Source organism: Corvus kubaryi, unplaced genomic scaffold (genome assembly GCF_017639235.1).
Source record: "Corvus kubaryi isolate FWS band 111438036 unplaced genomic scaffold, C.kubaryi_AGA036_p1.0 split3-37173, whole genome shotgun sequence".
Lineage (NCBI taxonomy): Eukaryota > Metazoa > Chordata > Aves > Passeriformes > Corvidae > Corvus > Corvus kubaryi.
In genome coordinates this window covers 92,938-107,982 of record NW_024582085.1, presented here as the reverse complement: position 1 = coordinate 107,982, position 15,045 = coordinate 92,938, and the positions used below count along the sequence as shown (strand labels likewise).

The window sequence follows — 15,045 nt, the reverse complement described above, 5'->3', positions numbered from 1 at the left end:
CTGGCCTTATGAATCAGTTAGACTGTGCTGAGGAAGGGTATTTGTTGTCTGGTGTTTATAGTGATGTTTGTCAACCAGGTGTGATGAAAAAGCAGTAAGAGACTGAGATTCATGGAAGCTGGCAAATAAGATAAATATGCCCTAATGAATTGGAATAGGACCACTGGGATCTTACTCCCTCAGGTTTTACCTTTGACACAGAACAGCTCGAAAATCAGTGTTGCAGGCATTGAAAAATTACCTTTGACTCCCAGAGGCTCCTTTCTTGTGAGGTAAAGCTCAGACTGTAGCTCCACGTAGATTCTGCTGGAGCCAGCACTTGAAAAAAAGAGGTTGGTTTGCCTGGGGCTTTCACATGTGGTTGAAGCCCTGTGCTGTTCCTGCCTTCAGTCTTCTGCTCACTCTCCTCATGCCAGGGGACTGTCCCCTGCCCCCAAGGCCTGGGGTGGGGGCAGATGGGGCAATGGGGTTATACTGAAGCCCTCAGTAAATGCTCACCCTCGGGACTTGTACTTTCAGTTTATAAAACACAGAATGCAATTATTTACAGATTTATTTATCACTGCAAATATGGTGAGTATAAATAAATGAGAAAAATGCATGTTAATATTAAAACCTTGGTTACTCATGTAATTCCAACTATTGTCTCTATAACTGCATAGCAAATGCTGTTTATCCTGGCTTGCAATAGTGTTTAGAATGAGTTAGCATTTTTTGTGTTTTCTCTTGAACACTGACAATATAACTGCTTGCACATCTCTTGGCTATTGTTTGAAAATGTTAATGTTTCCTTTTCACTATGTGTTTTTTCTCAAACTGTAGTGAGGTGTAGGGAGGCTTTGTTAAAAGGATTCACCTCTTGAAAATAATTACTGAGGACCTCAAACAGCAGCAAATTCCACCAGCTCACAGTGAAATTTCTCTTACATTTTAAAGGTGTTTCAGGTAATTCTGAGCCATGGTACTATTTCACCTTATTAGCAATTTTAGGAAAATTTCATTCTAGGAGCTTACTTCTTGGATTTTGTCAAGTCAATGAAATGGACCATTTCTGTTGAAAATGTCACCTGTATTCTTGAAAAAGCTGCTACACTGGAAGTTGTGCACAGTTTCATGGTTAAAGAATTATTACTGAGTTAAGGAGATCTTGTAATTTTTTTTTTTTTAATAGAGCTGTAAGAAATGCTTGTTGTGAAATGGACAAACACATGAAACCCACCCTCATGAGATGTGTCAAACAGTTTTGTCTAAAGAGCTGAAAGTCAGGCTAGCTTCTAAGCCAGCTTGAGCCACACTAGATTGCTCATTGTTGATGACTGAAGCCATCTTCAGTTTAATTTTGCAGTGAGGGAAACTCAGTGGTTTCTTTCAGATTTGATTTGGGTTTGTTATAATCCAAAACTCAAAATGAAATTTTGAATAACAAAATTGTGGAGATTGGAACTAAAGGAGACATTTAGGTACAAAACATGTTCTAAGTGAAATCTAAGAGTTTAACATAGCACATATTTTATGTTACAATCACTTATTGATTGTAGACTTCTCTCAGATTTTCAAGGTGATATGAGAGTGACTCTCATTCATGAAGATTCCACTTGTGTCTGTGAAAAAATATTTATATATTTTCCGATAATAGAAAACAATAATTTGCCTTTGTTTTGCAGTCTGCAAGCATCAAGGTCTTTTATGACTTTAATACATGGTGTTTCTGCTGACCAGCTGGTGTAGGTGATACTTCCTCAAAAGAAGTACTTCCTGTAAAGGAATGAGGTCTCTTCCTAAAATCTAAAGTGCCAAATTCTTTGATTATTTTCATAACAAAGTTCCCCTTTGTCTCTGGAAGGAAGAGGAAGATGAAGATGTTGAGCTGATGGGGGACCTCAGTAAAGATAAGGAAGCAGAAAGACATGAGGTTTTCCTGGAAATGAATCAGAGGAAGATAATTTTATTTTATTTTTTTGCTTCTCCTTTTACAGCATTTTGAACATGATGACAAAATGATGATGATGGCAAAGTTTAACTTCATGAAATCCAGTTTGTTTGTTTACTGTGACATGGTACACTCCAGTCTTTAGGTGTGAAACAGCAATAGAAATAAAATATTTAAAATTTTCTTCTTTCCTGAAGGCAAGATAGGCAGGGTGAGTAGTCAAAATAATTTGCGATGTTGCTTGCAGAAGTATGAAAGAGAGACCCTGGGATGGGATTAAAACAACTCATAAAGATTAATACTGGCAGGTTAATCATATACTCACTGGTTTGTCAGTAACTGCAAGAGATGCAGCAATAGTGAGCATTTGGGAGAACAGACCTCCTGAGGTCTGACACTTTGGATTAGTGCAGTTTGGGAGGATGAATGTTTGAGATGGAAAGGTTCATCAAGCCGTGAAGCAGAGGAGGTGCCCAGCAAAGCAACCTGACTTCTTGTAGGAGACACTGGAGCTATATCAGAGTCAGCATGGCTGGACTTCATAAGAGAGGGAGAGAGGGATCCAAGGCTGATGGTTTTAAACCAGCCATGGTGCTATCTGACAGGGATGAACAGTCCTTCTGCAGTGTTCCAGCTGTGCTTCTGCTGAGACCAATTCCTGCAAAAGGACCAGCAAAGAAAGTAAAATCAGAGAGAAGGAACTGAGACATGAAAGTGAAAGTTACCACAGCAGAACACACCATTGATCTGGTACAGTGCCAAGAGTTAACACTGATCCCATCATGTATTTTTCCATCTCTCTATTGAGTTAGTGACTCTATGACTTTAATGTCTATTCAGCACCGTTCAGAGGTACTGCCACTTGCAATTGCATTTCACTGTGAAACTGGTGCAGACCAGGAAAGAACAGCATGGAAAACATAAATGTTTCATTTTTGTTCCATTTTGCCTCATGCTGCTCTTATTTTCACACAGGAAACTCAGGCATTAGAAATTCCCCTTTATAGCATTGCAAGGGAAGCTGCAAACTGCGCTGTCAGAGAGGGCACAGGGAAGAGGGCATGGTAGCTACATCTGTTAAGTGGAGGGACTGATGTGTTTGTTACCTGGGCATGCCCAGTCAGAGGCAGCTATAGGCCAGCTCTTGTTCTTTTCTTCTGCAAAGAAGGGTGTGTGGAAAGAGCTGGGAACGGAAAGTCAATGGAAACAATTTGCAATTTGATTTGGGAAGCATCCTTTACATTTTGACCCCACCATCAGTGTCTCCTGAAGGTGCTGTATCTGCTTTTCTTGTCATGGATGAGGATTTGTTCTTGTCTTGGATGAGGATTTGTTCATAGAGGTTTGAAAGGGATCATCCTTTGTGAGGGATCCACCAGTTCCCAACACAAAGAGCATTACAACCAACCACTGGTACTGAACATGCAAAGAACAGTACAATCTCATCACAGAAGAAGCTGTGATATCATAGTCCCTGCATTTCTAGGATATTGGCTTGTTTGATGATGCTTAAGCAATCTCAGCAGAACATGCCTGCCATCAATGCAAAAAAAGGTCAGAGAGATAAAGGTTGTGGATTTTCAGTTTTGCTACTCTTCTTCACATTAACTAACTAAATCATCCACAAAACCTTTCTTTTCAAATGTACCATTTCATAGCATTATCAGGCTAGCAGCTAGGAAAATAGCCTGATAGTATCACACTTGGACATGGAAGCAAGCGGGAGCAGATAAAAACGGTACAGAAATACCTCACCATTTAAGAACTAGATGAATTTAATTTTTTTAAATTAGTTTTTCTAACCAGCTGGAACTTCCTTCAAAGTTTCCATGATGATTTAGTCCAGAATATTGTCAGTGTCTTTTGATTTTTTAAAATTTTAGATGTTAGCTCTAATTTTTACAGTAACAAAATTAAAAGTATTATCCCCTGCCTATCCTATTATTTTGAAAGAAGTTTGGTAAATATGTAATGCATTTTCTGTAGGTATGGTGGTTGCAACAACCAACCTCTCAGTTCTTCTGAAAACTAAATGCTAACAGCTGGTGCTGCCAGCTGCAGTACTCACCACTTCTGGAAGGAGCTTGTCCATCTTATATCAAAAAGATGGCTGAACCCAGGCAGACAGAACTCTGTCAGACTGAGGAAATGTTTTCTCTCATGCCTTTTCTGCACCTTCAGCTTAAGTAACCATCCTACTCTGAGGCTGAGGTTAATGTTTACTTTGTAAGATTTCTGTTGATTTATGGTTTTTGTAGCAATTGGACAATGCTTAAAATGGGTGGATTAAATATTTCAGTCCCTCAACAGGAGAGGGCCCTCTGAATGAGAACAGTCAGTAGCATGAGTGCTCCCTATTTTGATACAGGGAGTGATGAAGGGAGTGAATATAAAATCTAACCCAGGTTTCAACTGCTGAAACACACACTCCTGCTTCAATATCAGAGTGGTTATTCCTTTAGAATTCCTGTGGTTATTCCTTTAGAAGCAGTAAATATATTATTTGAAAATTTTAAATAGAAAACTCCCTAAAACTCAACACTAATTCAGAGCTCAGCACAATGATAATAAATAAGAATGGTAAAACTGCAGAAAGAAAGGACTTTATGGTCCTGCTAAAGAGGAGGCATGGAATACCATTTGTAATCATGACAGAAGAAGGAAAAATAATTGATCATCCTATACAAAGGTAGAAGAGTTTGGGGTGGGAAGTGATTAGATGCTGCAGTGGTCAGCAGGACCGGCAGTCGTTGAGTAGCACAGTCCAGAGGTGGAGCTCAGCAGTGGTAAAGTGTAGGACTGTGTGCTGATGTGCAGCAGCAGAGTGCTGCGTGTCCTAGGCCAGTACAAAGCTAGCAGATACAACTTCTTTTTTTTTGAGCAGTTACTTATTTATAAGATGGGCTGAATTTTCAAACTGTCTGCTGTCTCAGTACTCTCTCAAAGTCTTACTCTCTGTATCTCTCCAGGACTCTTGTCTTCCAGCTCTCAGCACTGCATGTGTATTTATTAACCTGTGTGCCATCCATGAGGCACCAGAATGTATTACAAGAACTTCCTCCTGATTTTGCTACAACTGATATGCATGGAGAGTGCAGTCAGTTTGCTCCAGAGGATGCAAGTGAGAGTTTGTCTGTACCAAATGCCCAGGGATCAGGGCTGATCCCTGACAGTCATAGAGACAATCAGGACACACAGTTACTCGATGTCAGCTCACAGAAATAGAAGTTGTTATTCTACATGTTTATGCGTGTGCAGTGTTTGTAATCAATACTAAGTCCTTTAGAGTGTGATAGCAAAAAGAGATGACATGAAAATTGTTTGCAAGAACTATGCCTATGTTTAATCCTCTCTTCATCCTGCTCTTAATCCTGAGCAGAACCTTCTTATAAAGTAAGAAACATAGACACAAATCTTGCTGCTTTAAAATGATAGCAATGGAGGAAGACTTGAAATACAACGGATGTGTTATGTCTGAACAGTGGAAATTACTTATGGTGTCTTATCAGAGCTTGGTGCAAAATGTCCTTTCCTCAGCGGCATTCATCTCCACAGCCTGATGACGTTTCCTCTTAAAGTGGCAGGTTTTAAATTCTTCTGTGATTTCGGAGGTTGACTTCCCTTTTGTTTCTGGGAGGAACAGGTAGATAAGAACCGCTGAAATGACCAGGACAGCAATAAAGATGAGGAAGCAAAAAGGACCAAGAAGCATCTGGAGATAAAAAATAGAACAAGATGAGTGATTTCCTTGGCAACACTTGCCCCTATAGATTCTTGAAATTTGTTGATCTGTTCCTGTGAAATAAGGAATAGGGTCATTTTACAGAAACAATATTTATTTGTCTTTTAAATCTCTTCTTGGGGCAGAAGATGGTTTCTGAAGTATTGGGAAGTGTTTTATATAAATTGTCTTCCTATGCTGTACCAATAAGGAATTCACAGTTTTGATAATCTACAAGTCATTTCATCCTACTCCCTGTCTAGATCAGCCTAGAAATCCAGATTAAATTGACAGAGTCAAAGAGAAGATTTGAATCAAATTACATACTACAGCAAAGGGGAAAATCATTCCAGTGAATGTGAGGCCTAGCCAAATGACGATTCCACCAATTACAAAAGCGGATGCCCTTGTTGAGAGGGTGAAGACTTCATTCATGACAGACACAACAGCTCCAGCTGAAGAAAAAAACAACAAAAAAAGTGATAGAAACATTGTTGTAATTGACCATTTCCCATAGAAGTTACCTCAGTTCTGCTACTGTGGAAATTCTGCTGTGTTTTCAAGACGTTCGTGGTTGTCATATACAACCCTTACAATACTAAAGGCTGCCATTTGAACTTGGAGACTTTAGTAACTACTGGTAGTGTTTAGTCAGAGAACTTCCAGAGTAAATACTGGTCTTAGGTGAGTGAGGTTTTAACAGAGAGCTGTAAGTTTGGGTCTGGTGTTACTGATGTAGGCAATTAAGAGTGACATTAAGAGAGGACAAGCAAGAACACAGAAGTGCTATGAAACCGATTATGCATGCTGTCAGGTGTCATTCTTTCACAGAGTATGATTTTAGAGGTAAGTTGAGAAAACTCTGATATTTTAGAAAAGCTTATCTCTGCCCTTTGGCAGAGATCAGACGTTTGAACCTTTGTGCACTGAACAGTATTTACACCGTGCAAAACAAGTCTTCGTGAATTGATTAACAAGAATTTATTTGGTTTGAACCAGTAATCCAGTGAGAGAAAACAGGGTCCTGATTCATCTGGGTGTGAATGATTTAATATAATTTGTTAAAGACATTGTTTCTTGAGTGATTAATTCATCAAAAATTGAGATTCCCTCAATCTCCGTCTCAACTAAGCTGTTGATTTTCAAAGACATACTCACGCATTCTAGTTCTAATACATTCATGGCCTGTGCTTATCCCTGTGGTCCAAGCTTTCCTGTGGCTTTTATTGTTGTACTCACCTGGTCCTAGTCCATAAGCAATGATGAATAAAAATATGAGAATAACACTGCAATAACGCAACCAGAGGAACTGATCCTAGACAAAGGTGAAGGGAGGGAAGAGAATAAAAATTACTTTTATAGCTGTAGCACAGCTGATCCAAGCACAGGAGCAGCAATATTTGTGAAAAAGCCCATGATCCTGAGCTGTGTAATAGATGCTCTCTAGATCTACTTATCCTTCTTTACTGAACACAGCGGAAGGCCAGAAGCCACTTGTTGTGTCACGCCTACAGAAGTGAGCTTGTATTTAGAAGATATTCTGACCTGCTGGTTTGGACATGAAAGCTAAGGCTGACTATCTGCTGTCCTGCACAGAGAATTCTGATGCAGGTGCACTCCAGAGAGACATTTGCTTACGCTCAGCAGAAGGCTCATTTCAAGCAACACCAGTATCAGTGCCATCAGCAAATAACCACCACACAGGAGCATTCGACGTCCAAACCGATCGATTATGGAGCTCTGAGGAATAGGAAAAAATTGCCTATCACTGGAAGCATGGCAAAATCCATCTGTGAGCCATCCAACAAATCAAGCATTCTCCTTGAGCTCTTTTTACGTCAGAGAACACAAGTCTTATTGGTACCAAGTTTGTTATTTTATTGAACTCCTTCTAGAGTCTCTAATTCTATGAATTACCATCACTGCCCAGCATTGCAGCTACTTCTACTGCCCAGCTACTTCTTAAACACTGTAATCAATGGAAGCATGTTACAACTCCATTTGAATGTATAGATACACACAAATACATGGAAATGAGTACACATATTTATGTTTGAATGACATTTCATAAGGGATTCTTATAAGGACCATGCTGCTCTTAGTGACCAGGGCTAGAACACAAGAAGTTGGATACTCACCAGGTCTGAGCGGAAACCAGCCATTTCCCCTTGAAAGATGGGAAGAAACACATGAAAGTTGGGACAAAATTTGCAGTGGGTGGTAACAACCACTGTACAGATTTATGCAGCACCACAGAAAAATTCTTTGGTTCATAAGGAGAAGATTCATTTGCTTTAAGGAAGAATACTTTAGTTCTTAAAACCCCAGGAAGCTCTGACTTACACAGAATATGATAGAGATGAGTTCAGAGATTGAAACTCCTAGAGATACATATGGAATTATGTTTTCCTGCAGATTGGCTGTCCGAAAAATTTCTGAGGTGTAGAAGGTGATCTGGGAAATAAGAAAAATAAAGCATAATAATAGATGTGATATGTGCTTATCCAGCATCACTGAGAATGAGATTTGTCATCACTGCAAAACCAGCAATACATTATTGGGCTTAGGAGAGGTGACATAACTGCTCCAAATGTGAGAAATCAACAGGTTAATGGCAATCAAGAAAAGGGATTTGTAAGTCCAGAAAAAAAAAAAGGAAAACAAAAAAGTAGTTGAAAGGAGCATATTGCCTGTAAGATTTGGGGAAAAGGTGTCGTTCTGACAAAAAGGAAAAGGAAAAGGACAAGACGAGAAAGAAAAGCAAATCTCAGTCTTAGCAGACCATACATTGTCATCCAAACAGTTGATTCTGATGACCTTTTCCAGCTGCTAAACAGAAGCTGCTCATCTGCAGAGTCCCTGAGGGAATGGGCACCATTTCCCTGCCAGCAGAGTGCAGAGGGAATTCCATTGCTGGAAGCTGGAATGAACCACCTCCAGCAGAGCTCACAGGTTGAACCAGGGCTTATGGAGAGAGACCCCTAGACAAGTGATAAAATGAAGGGGAATGACTGCCAGCTTGGGCTGCATTGGGCTCAGCCAATGTGGAAACAGCTGAAAGGATATTACTTAATGGATAAATGTCCTTTATCAAATGAAATGAAACCGGATGGAAATAGCTGGCCATCTTCTACTCCAGAAGTCAAAGAAGGTGGTGCTGGGTTGCTGCAAGCCTTAGGATACTTGCAACCCTTTCCTCTACAGACTCTTTGGTCATACCACCAGGGGAGTGAAGGCAACAGTGCCCTTGCAGGAACTTCGGCTGAGTTGGATCTCTTGTATTCCCACCTAAGAAGCTCCCTTAAAGGTATGAAGAATACTGGGGATGATGCCACAGGTCTCAGGCAGTGTGCTCTGTGTGAGGAGGAATAATGTAGCCCCAAAGGAAAGGGACAAGTTGGCACTGTGGCACTTTGGAGGCTTAACAGCAGATCTGAGCACGGAAATAGGGCATACTCAACTGCACTCAGGCCACAGAGCTGTAGACTCAGTAAAAGGAGGACCATGGTACACAGCTGTGGGTACACGGATCGTTCTCTCAGCACCTCTAGGACATTCATGATTTTCGTGCCTTTTGTTATAGCCTTTTCCTTCATCAAGTCATCAAATTCTGTGTGATAGTTCCCTTCTCCCCAGAGTTGCTTCATGGCTATAGAAGAGACAGAATGAAGTATACTCCTCCATCATCTGCTCCACTCATACTTCTGTGTTTTTCAACTTTTAATGACACTAAATATTTGCAGTTGAGTCCATGCTTTGATTCATAAGTTACTGAGCAAAGGACTGGAAGGAACATCACTTACTGGAACATGGTGAAACTTCCCTGGAAAATGTTGTGGCAGTTAGGGGTAGATCTTAAATATTTCTGATGACTCTACTTGGTCTGGAGGACTTTAATCATGTAATTATCAAGAAATCTGTAGCTGGCTAATAGAAAAGCCAATTCCTGCTGTTAGCTTCACTTTCCCAAGAGTTATGATTTAACAAAATAAGGATCTAAATTTTCCTTTTACCTTTCAAGCAACCAGCTTTGTTGTCTTTTTGCAGCAAAAGATAGGCCGGGGACTCAGGAAAGAATGGTAAAAAGAGCAGTTGAATCAATGCCACCAGTCCAGAGAAGGACAATAGCACATTCCACATGTCTTCAGTTCCTAAAAGATCTCTATGAAAGCATGTTAGAATCTATTTATAGTCCAGTAAAATTACAGTTTATAAATAATTTGGTATTTTCTAAATTCTAGGCTAGCTAAAGAGACACAAAATACATACAGTCCTTGAAAAGTTAAATTGAAATAGATGATGTTTAGGTTAGGGACAGGAAAATAGATTAATACTTTATTTCTTCTGCAAGACTGCAGACTCTTAGAGTTTGAATAATTTCTGAAGGTCAGAATATTCTCACAACAGCCCTTTGAACCAATACTGCAAGTCTGCATGAGGTTATCAAGAAATTAGCAAAATTTTCAGATCTCACAGATTTACTAAGAGTATTTACATAGTCTTTTCTTATTAACTTCAGCAGAGAGACTGCACCTCCAGAGATGGAGTCTTCCTTCTCAAGGGACAGGCCTTTCTCTCCCCAGGGAATGACATGGAAACCTCAGTGACTTGTATGGGGTAGATGCCTCCTTTTTGACTGCTGTATTTAAGCAAAATAAAACCCCACCCTTGGTGTATGTCTGTTTCTAGGACTGGGAGAACACCACTTTCCGGCTATATAGAAGAAAAATAAATATAAAACAGGCTGAGAAGTAGCAGCACAGGCACCTTAATCCAAGAATTCTTGCTACAGTTTTTCCTAGTGCAAGAAACACTGTCGAGGTCACATTTATAAATCCACGCAACTTCTTAGGTGAGATCTCTCCAGCATACTGAACATGGGCATTCATATGTATTCCTAAAGGGAGAAGACAGGAGAGTGCTAAAGCTGTAGAAAGAAAGAGAGACGGCCCCTTTTCAGCTCCCCTTCAGCTCTCTCCTCTCTCTTCTGAACTCTTTCCCATATATCCTCTGCAGTAATAGGCTGAAAACGCACCTTTTACTTTAAGCAAGCTGTTTAGCTAATCCATCAGATCTCTCTACAAGACCTCTTGAAGGCAAAGGACAGCTTCTCTTACCTTGCCCCAATTTGTTCCTTGTTCCACTGGGTTACAGCACACTCCTGGGTACTCCCAGCAGGAAGATTTCTGTATCCACCCCAAAGAAGTCACATTAACATGGAATAGTGAGGAGTCCTACCAGCACCGATGCCCTCGAGGAAGCGCCCTGCCAGGATCATCTCAAAAGACTTGGCTCTCCTACTGAAGCCAGTGTGCAGCGTGGCTGTTATTAGGACCACGTCATTGAACAGGAGACATTTCTTCCTGCAACAGCAAACAACACGTGGGTATGATCCATGTTTTACTTTTTCTTCTTTGACTAATGTCTGACTGTTCCTCTGGATTTACAGACTGAAGCCATGGCCGTGTTTAAGTCCATTGCTTATAAGACAATCAAATCTGGTTATGAAAAGGCATGAGGTCTTTGCAGAGGAGTGGAAAGGGAAAAGCTAGATTCCTCTTACTCGCTGTGTGAGCAAACCATGAGGCTGAAGGAAACTGCTGGGGGTAAAATGTCAGCAAAAATACGGGAATTGTATGCCAACAAAAGCTGTGGCAAGGGAATCAGAAATATCTACATGTTCTTGTTTCTCCAATGCATGCAGGTATAGTTTTACATGCTGGGTAAATTCTGTGGCAGCAGAGGGCAGTGAGATTCTGGTATCCTTTCTGTTAGTTGAATAATATTTAATAGCTTCCCCTGTTGCAGCCCTGGGTAGCAAGATGCTGGGAAATATACTTACTTTCCGAATTTTGCAGTCAGGTACCCACTGCACAGACACCCTATCATCCCACCTATGCAGTACACAGACACAATGAGGGACCACAGTAACATCAGGGTCTCCTGAGGCAGCACAGAACCGTATCGCTCCAGCCAAGTTTCGTTGATAAATTTCTGAATGTACTGGGACAGAGAAAGAGATTTTTGTTCCGCCAAGGCACTAATCATAATGTTCTTCATAACGTTTACAATTAAAAAAAATTGGATTAATAGTCATGACTAAAAGTGTGACTATAGGACACTTGTTTGCAATTAGGAGTGATATTTCCTCTCATACAGCCTAATAGTGTAAGAGAATCTTTCAAAAATAAATTATACTCTAGTGCATTGAATCCAAGCTCTCCTACACCAAAAAATTAGAAACTTTTACTCATTATAGTAAAGTGCAAATGTTCTTGTGGCTAGAATGGATGTAAAGAGAAAAGGGCTGAGCTGAAGGCTGACTCTATCAGCTAGATTTATTTCTTTTTCTCCATGTCATAAACTTTAAGGAGATATCTCAATATGTTGTTTCCACAAACTTCTGTGGGAAGTTGTCTTTGGAGCACAGCTCCTAGGAATCATGCGAACTTTGACAGGACAGTATGGCATTGGAAACAGCTGGGAATAAACTGACATAGCAATACCTAAGAGCTTTTGTAAAGCATCTGCGAAGTGTAAGGCCTAGGACCACGAGGAACAGTTAGAGATGTGATTTTTTTTCTCCAGCTTTGCTTACCGGAGAAGTATAATTTATCACAGACATTTGGAAACCAGAGAGGTGGGTTCCACCAATTCCCAGCCCCATAATCATTAGCAATAGCCTCCGGTATTGAACCTGCCAAAGAGAATGAAACACATCCTAAGTTCCTGATACCAGCACACCTTTCAGGCTGTGAGATAATTTACAGGATCTTATATCTTCACATTTCTATGATTAAGAAACCTTTAAAATGCAAAAACCCATCTTGAATTTTTCACTAATCAACTTAAATTCATGGGAAATTGTTAAATTACAAATCTGTACATTCTGCTATATTCGTCTCCTGGTTATTAGCAATCTGAAAAGATACATTCTCTAATTCTGTTAGTTCTGCTAACCACAGAAAACAAAAATCATAAACGCCTTGTTGAGATCGTTTGTGTTTACCTTTGTACTAGAAAGAAGCTACAGCTTTCTTGAATCCCTTTTTGCTTTCACCTTTGCCTCCTCAGGGACAGTGTTCACCATTTTCCAGAGATGACTCAAGTCTGTCCTCTTAAATCTTATTTTTTTTTACATTTCACTTTTATGAACCCCATATGAAATGACATTTTTAGAGGCACTATCTGAATTACTCCTATTGGAAATGCTGTGTTTCTATGATGTACACTGAATTTCAGAGCATTCCTCACAAGCACATATGTTTTCAGGCTTTTAGTCAGGTCACACTTTAAACTGATGAGTATCCTCAATTGTCCTTGACAGTGCAGAGCAGTGAAGTGGGAGGGGTTTTGTGGTTTGTGTTTTTCACTAAGTTCTCTATCTTTCCCCAAACTCCCATCTTCCCTGGTTTCCTAGGTCCTCTTTTAAACCTCTCACTGTTTTGCATTTCTAATGTATTTTCTGCAGGTGTCATTTAGTCAATCTTATTGCTGAGCCAGTGTTGTCCCAAGAACATGCTCTGTTGCTCATTTTAATTACAAGAAAGAATGATTCCCTTTGCTGTAATCTTTAAGGACCATGCTGCTCTTAGTGACCAGGGCTAGAACACAAGAAGCTGGATACTCACCAGGTCTGAGAGGAAACCAGCCATTTCCCCTTGAAACCCTGCCCGCTCTGAGAGCCCTTGTCAAGTCTGTCAGATGAGAGAGATGGGTTCCACACTGAGATTGTAAGAGCTTGGGATCATAGCGCAGAAGTTAAATTCTAACTATGTGGCTTTTAGCAAATTGTGTCCTCCCCTGACACTGGCCAGGGCCTCTTCTTGCTGGTTTAATTATTCTAAGACCCAGATACAACAAGCTGATTACAACATTGGTAAATGTTTATCCCTCTTGAATTGGGAGCACTCCCCCTTACTCGCACTGCTAAAACACCTGCGTGTTCCTGTTGTGTGAGGAGTCAGACAGTGCTACCATCTTCCTTTCAGGGGAGCAGAGTCCCTCTTCACCTCTCCGACAAGCGGCTTAGGCAGGGGATGTTTTCCTCCCCTCCAGTCTACAAAAGGCCTTCAGAATTGTAGCTGAGCCATAATGCCTCTTTCTGCCTGCTGGAAGATTTACAATTGCTTGAACAATTTCCCAGATGCAGGAAACAAAGTATTGGAATATTGGCATTTTGTGTCCTTGCTAACACCCAGTTCTTTATAAGGGTCAGAGTTTTTCCAGAACTGGTCAAAAGCCTCGCTCTTTCCTATCTGTAAGAGTGGAATTGACCCTCTGTGTGCCAGAGCAAGATGCCACATCTCAGTGGGCAAAGAGCTGATGAGCCTGGAGGAACTAGAGGGGAAAGGAAGATTTTTCTTTGAGGTGAGGAGGGAAGGAAGGACACATATGGCAGCTCTGGACCTTTCTGGAGAGGTTTCTAAACACTGTCTGTGGCCAGTTTTTAACATCTGGTTGATCAAACAGTCCCTGCAGAGCCCTGTTCCTCTTGCTCCTCTTGTCTGTGTCCCTCCTAGAATACTCCTACTGCTGTCTCATTTTCATCTGGCCTCACACTATTGTTCAGTGCTGTACAATGGAAAAAACATGCCTTAAATACCTAGTATAGTTTTTATTTATTTTCCTAAAGAAGAGGACAAGATTCATCCTTCCACCTGGGATTTGAACACTGCAAGAATTGTGCTTTTTCCAGACCCAGTATGGAGCTCAACCAATACTCTGGGCTTTAAGTGATTTTGTCTTCAAAGATGCCCTTCGTTGCACTTGTGTGATCCTGGATCCTACACTGCAGATTCACAAGTACTTCTTCAACCTTTATTCCCAATCCATAATAGTTTATGTCAGTGTTAATGATTTACTACTTTCCCTCTTGTGGACTGCCTTTAGTAAGAGGGAAGAAGTAACACAGGTTGAACACAATCATGCTGTAGGAAGACATGTATAAAGAAATGAGTTTTTAACGTCTTGTAAGACAGTAAAAACTTCCTCATTGGGAAACAGTAAGCCTGAGAAAGACAAAACCAAATAAAGACCTTTAAAATAATCAAGGCCTAACCTAATATTTTCTTTTCAAAACACTTCAAATGCTTCTTTTTTTCTCTCCATGCATTTTTGACAAGAACAAGAAGAAATGTATGTTGGTTCTTAATATGGTACTGTACAATCCATGATCTAAAGCCTTGAAACAATAAACTTTATCTAGTTTTTTTGGTAGTGTGATGATTGTCATGGGAGGGATGGCTGTGTTGGGGAAGTACCCTGCTCCTGGCATTAGCTTTTGGCACTGCCGCAAATACTGCTGGAGGATAGCGTGAAGATAAAATAGCAGGACCCTTAGGGCTGTGAAAGAAACTGCCACTCAATATTCAGATCCTTTTGCAAAATTTAT

The 15,045-nt window shown here is 40.4% G+C and overlaps 1 protein-coding gene across 3 annotated transcripts; it reads right to left on the bottom strand.

The window, feature by feature from the left end:
- Window positions 1–1,925: 1,925 nt before the first annotated feature.
- On the bottom strand, window positions 1,926–13,410 carry LOC121658347 (solute carrier family 2, facilitated glucose transporter member 11-like). Of its 3 annotated transcripts, XR_006013934.1 has the most exons (14): window positions 13,283–13,410; window positions 12,250–12,348; window positions 11,494–11,654; window positions 10,890–11,014; window positions 10,419–10,548; window positions 9,665–9,813; window positions 9,113–9,300; window positions 7,995–8,105; window positions 7,290–7,391; window positions 6,891–6,966; window positions 5,979–6,106; window positions 5,423–5,642; window positions 3,037–3,113; window positions 1,926–2,588 (listed from the first exon to the last, which is right to left on the bottom strand). XR_006013934.1 is itself a non-coding variant. In XM_042015197.1 (13 exons), exons 1-12 carry the CDS (start codon window positions 13,304–13,306, stop codon window positions 5,436–5,438), a joined length of 1,500 nt encoding a protein of 499 aa, XP_041871131.1. In that variant the 5' UTR covers window positions 13,307–13,410; the 3' UTR covers window positions 1,926–2,588; window positions 5,423–5,435. The 3 variants fall into 3 exon arrangements, 2 of the variants coding, with proteins under 2 accessions (XP_041871131.1, XP_041871130.1); XM_042015197.1 differs by lacking the exon at window positions 3,037–3,113; XM_042015196.1 differs by lacking the exons at window positions 1,926–2,588; window positions 3,037–3,113 and having other exon boundaries at window positions 5,139–5,642.
- Between the last annotated feature and the right edge of the window lie 1,635 nt (window positions 13,411–15,045).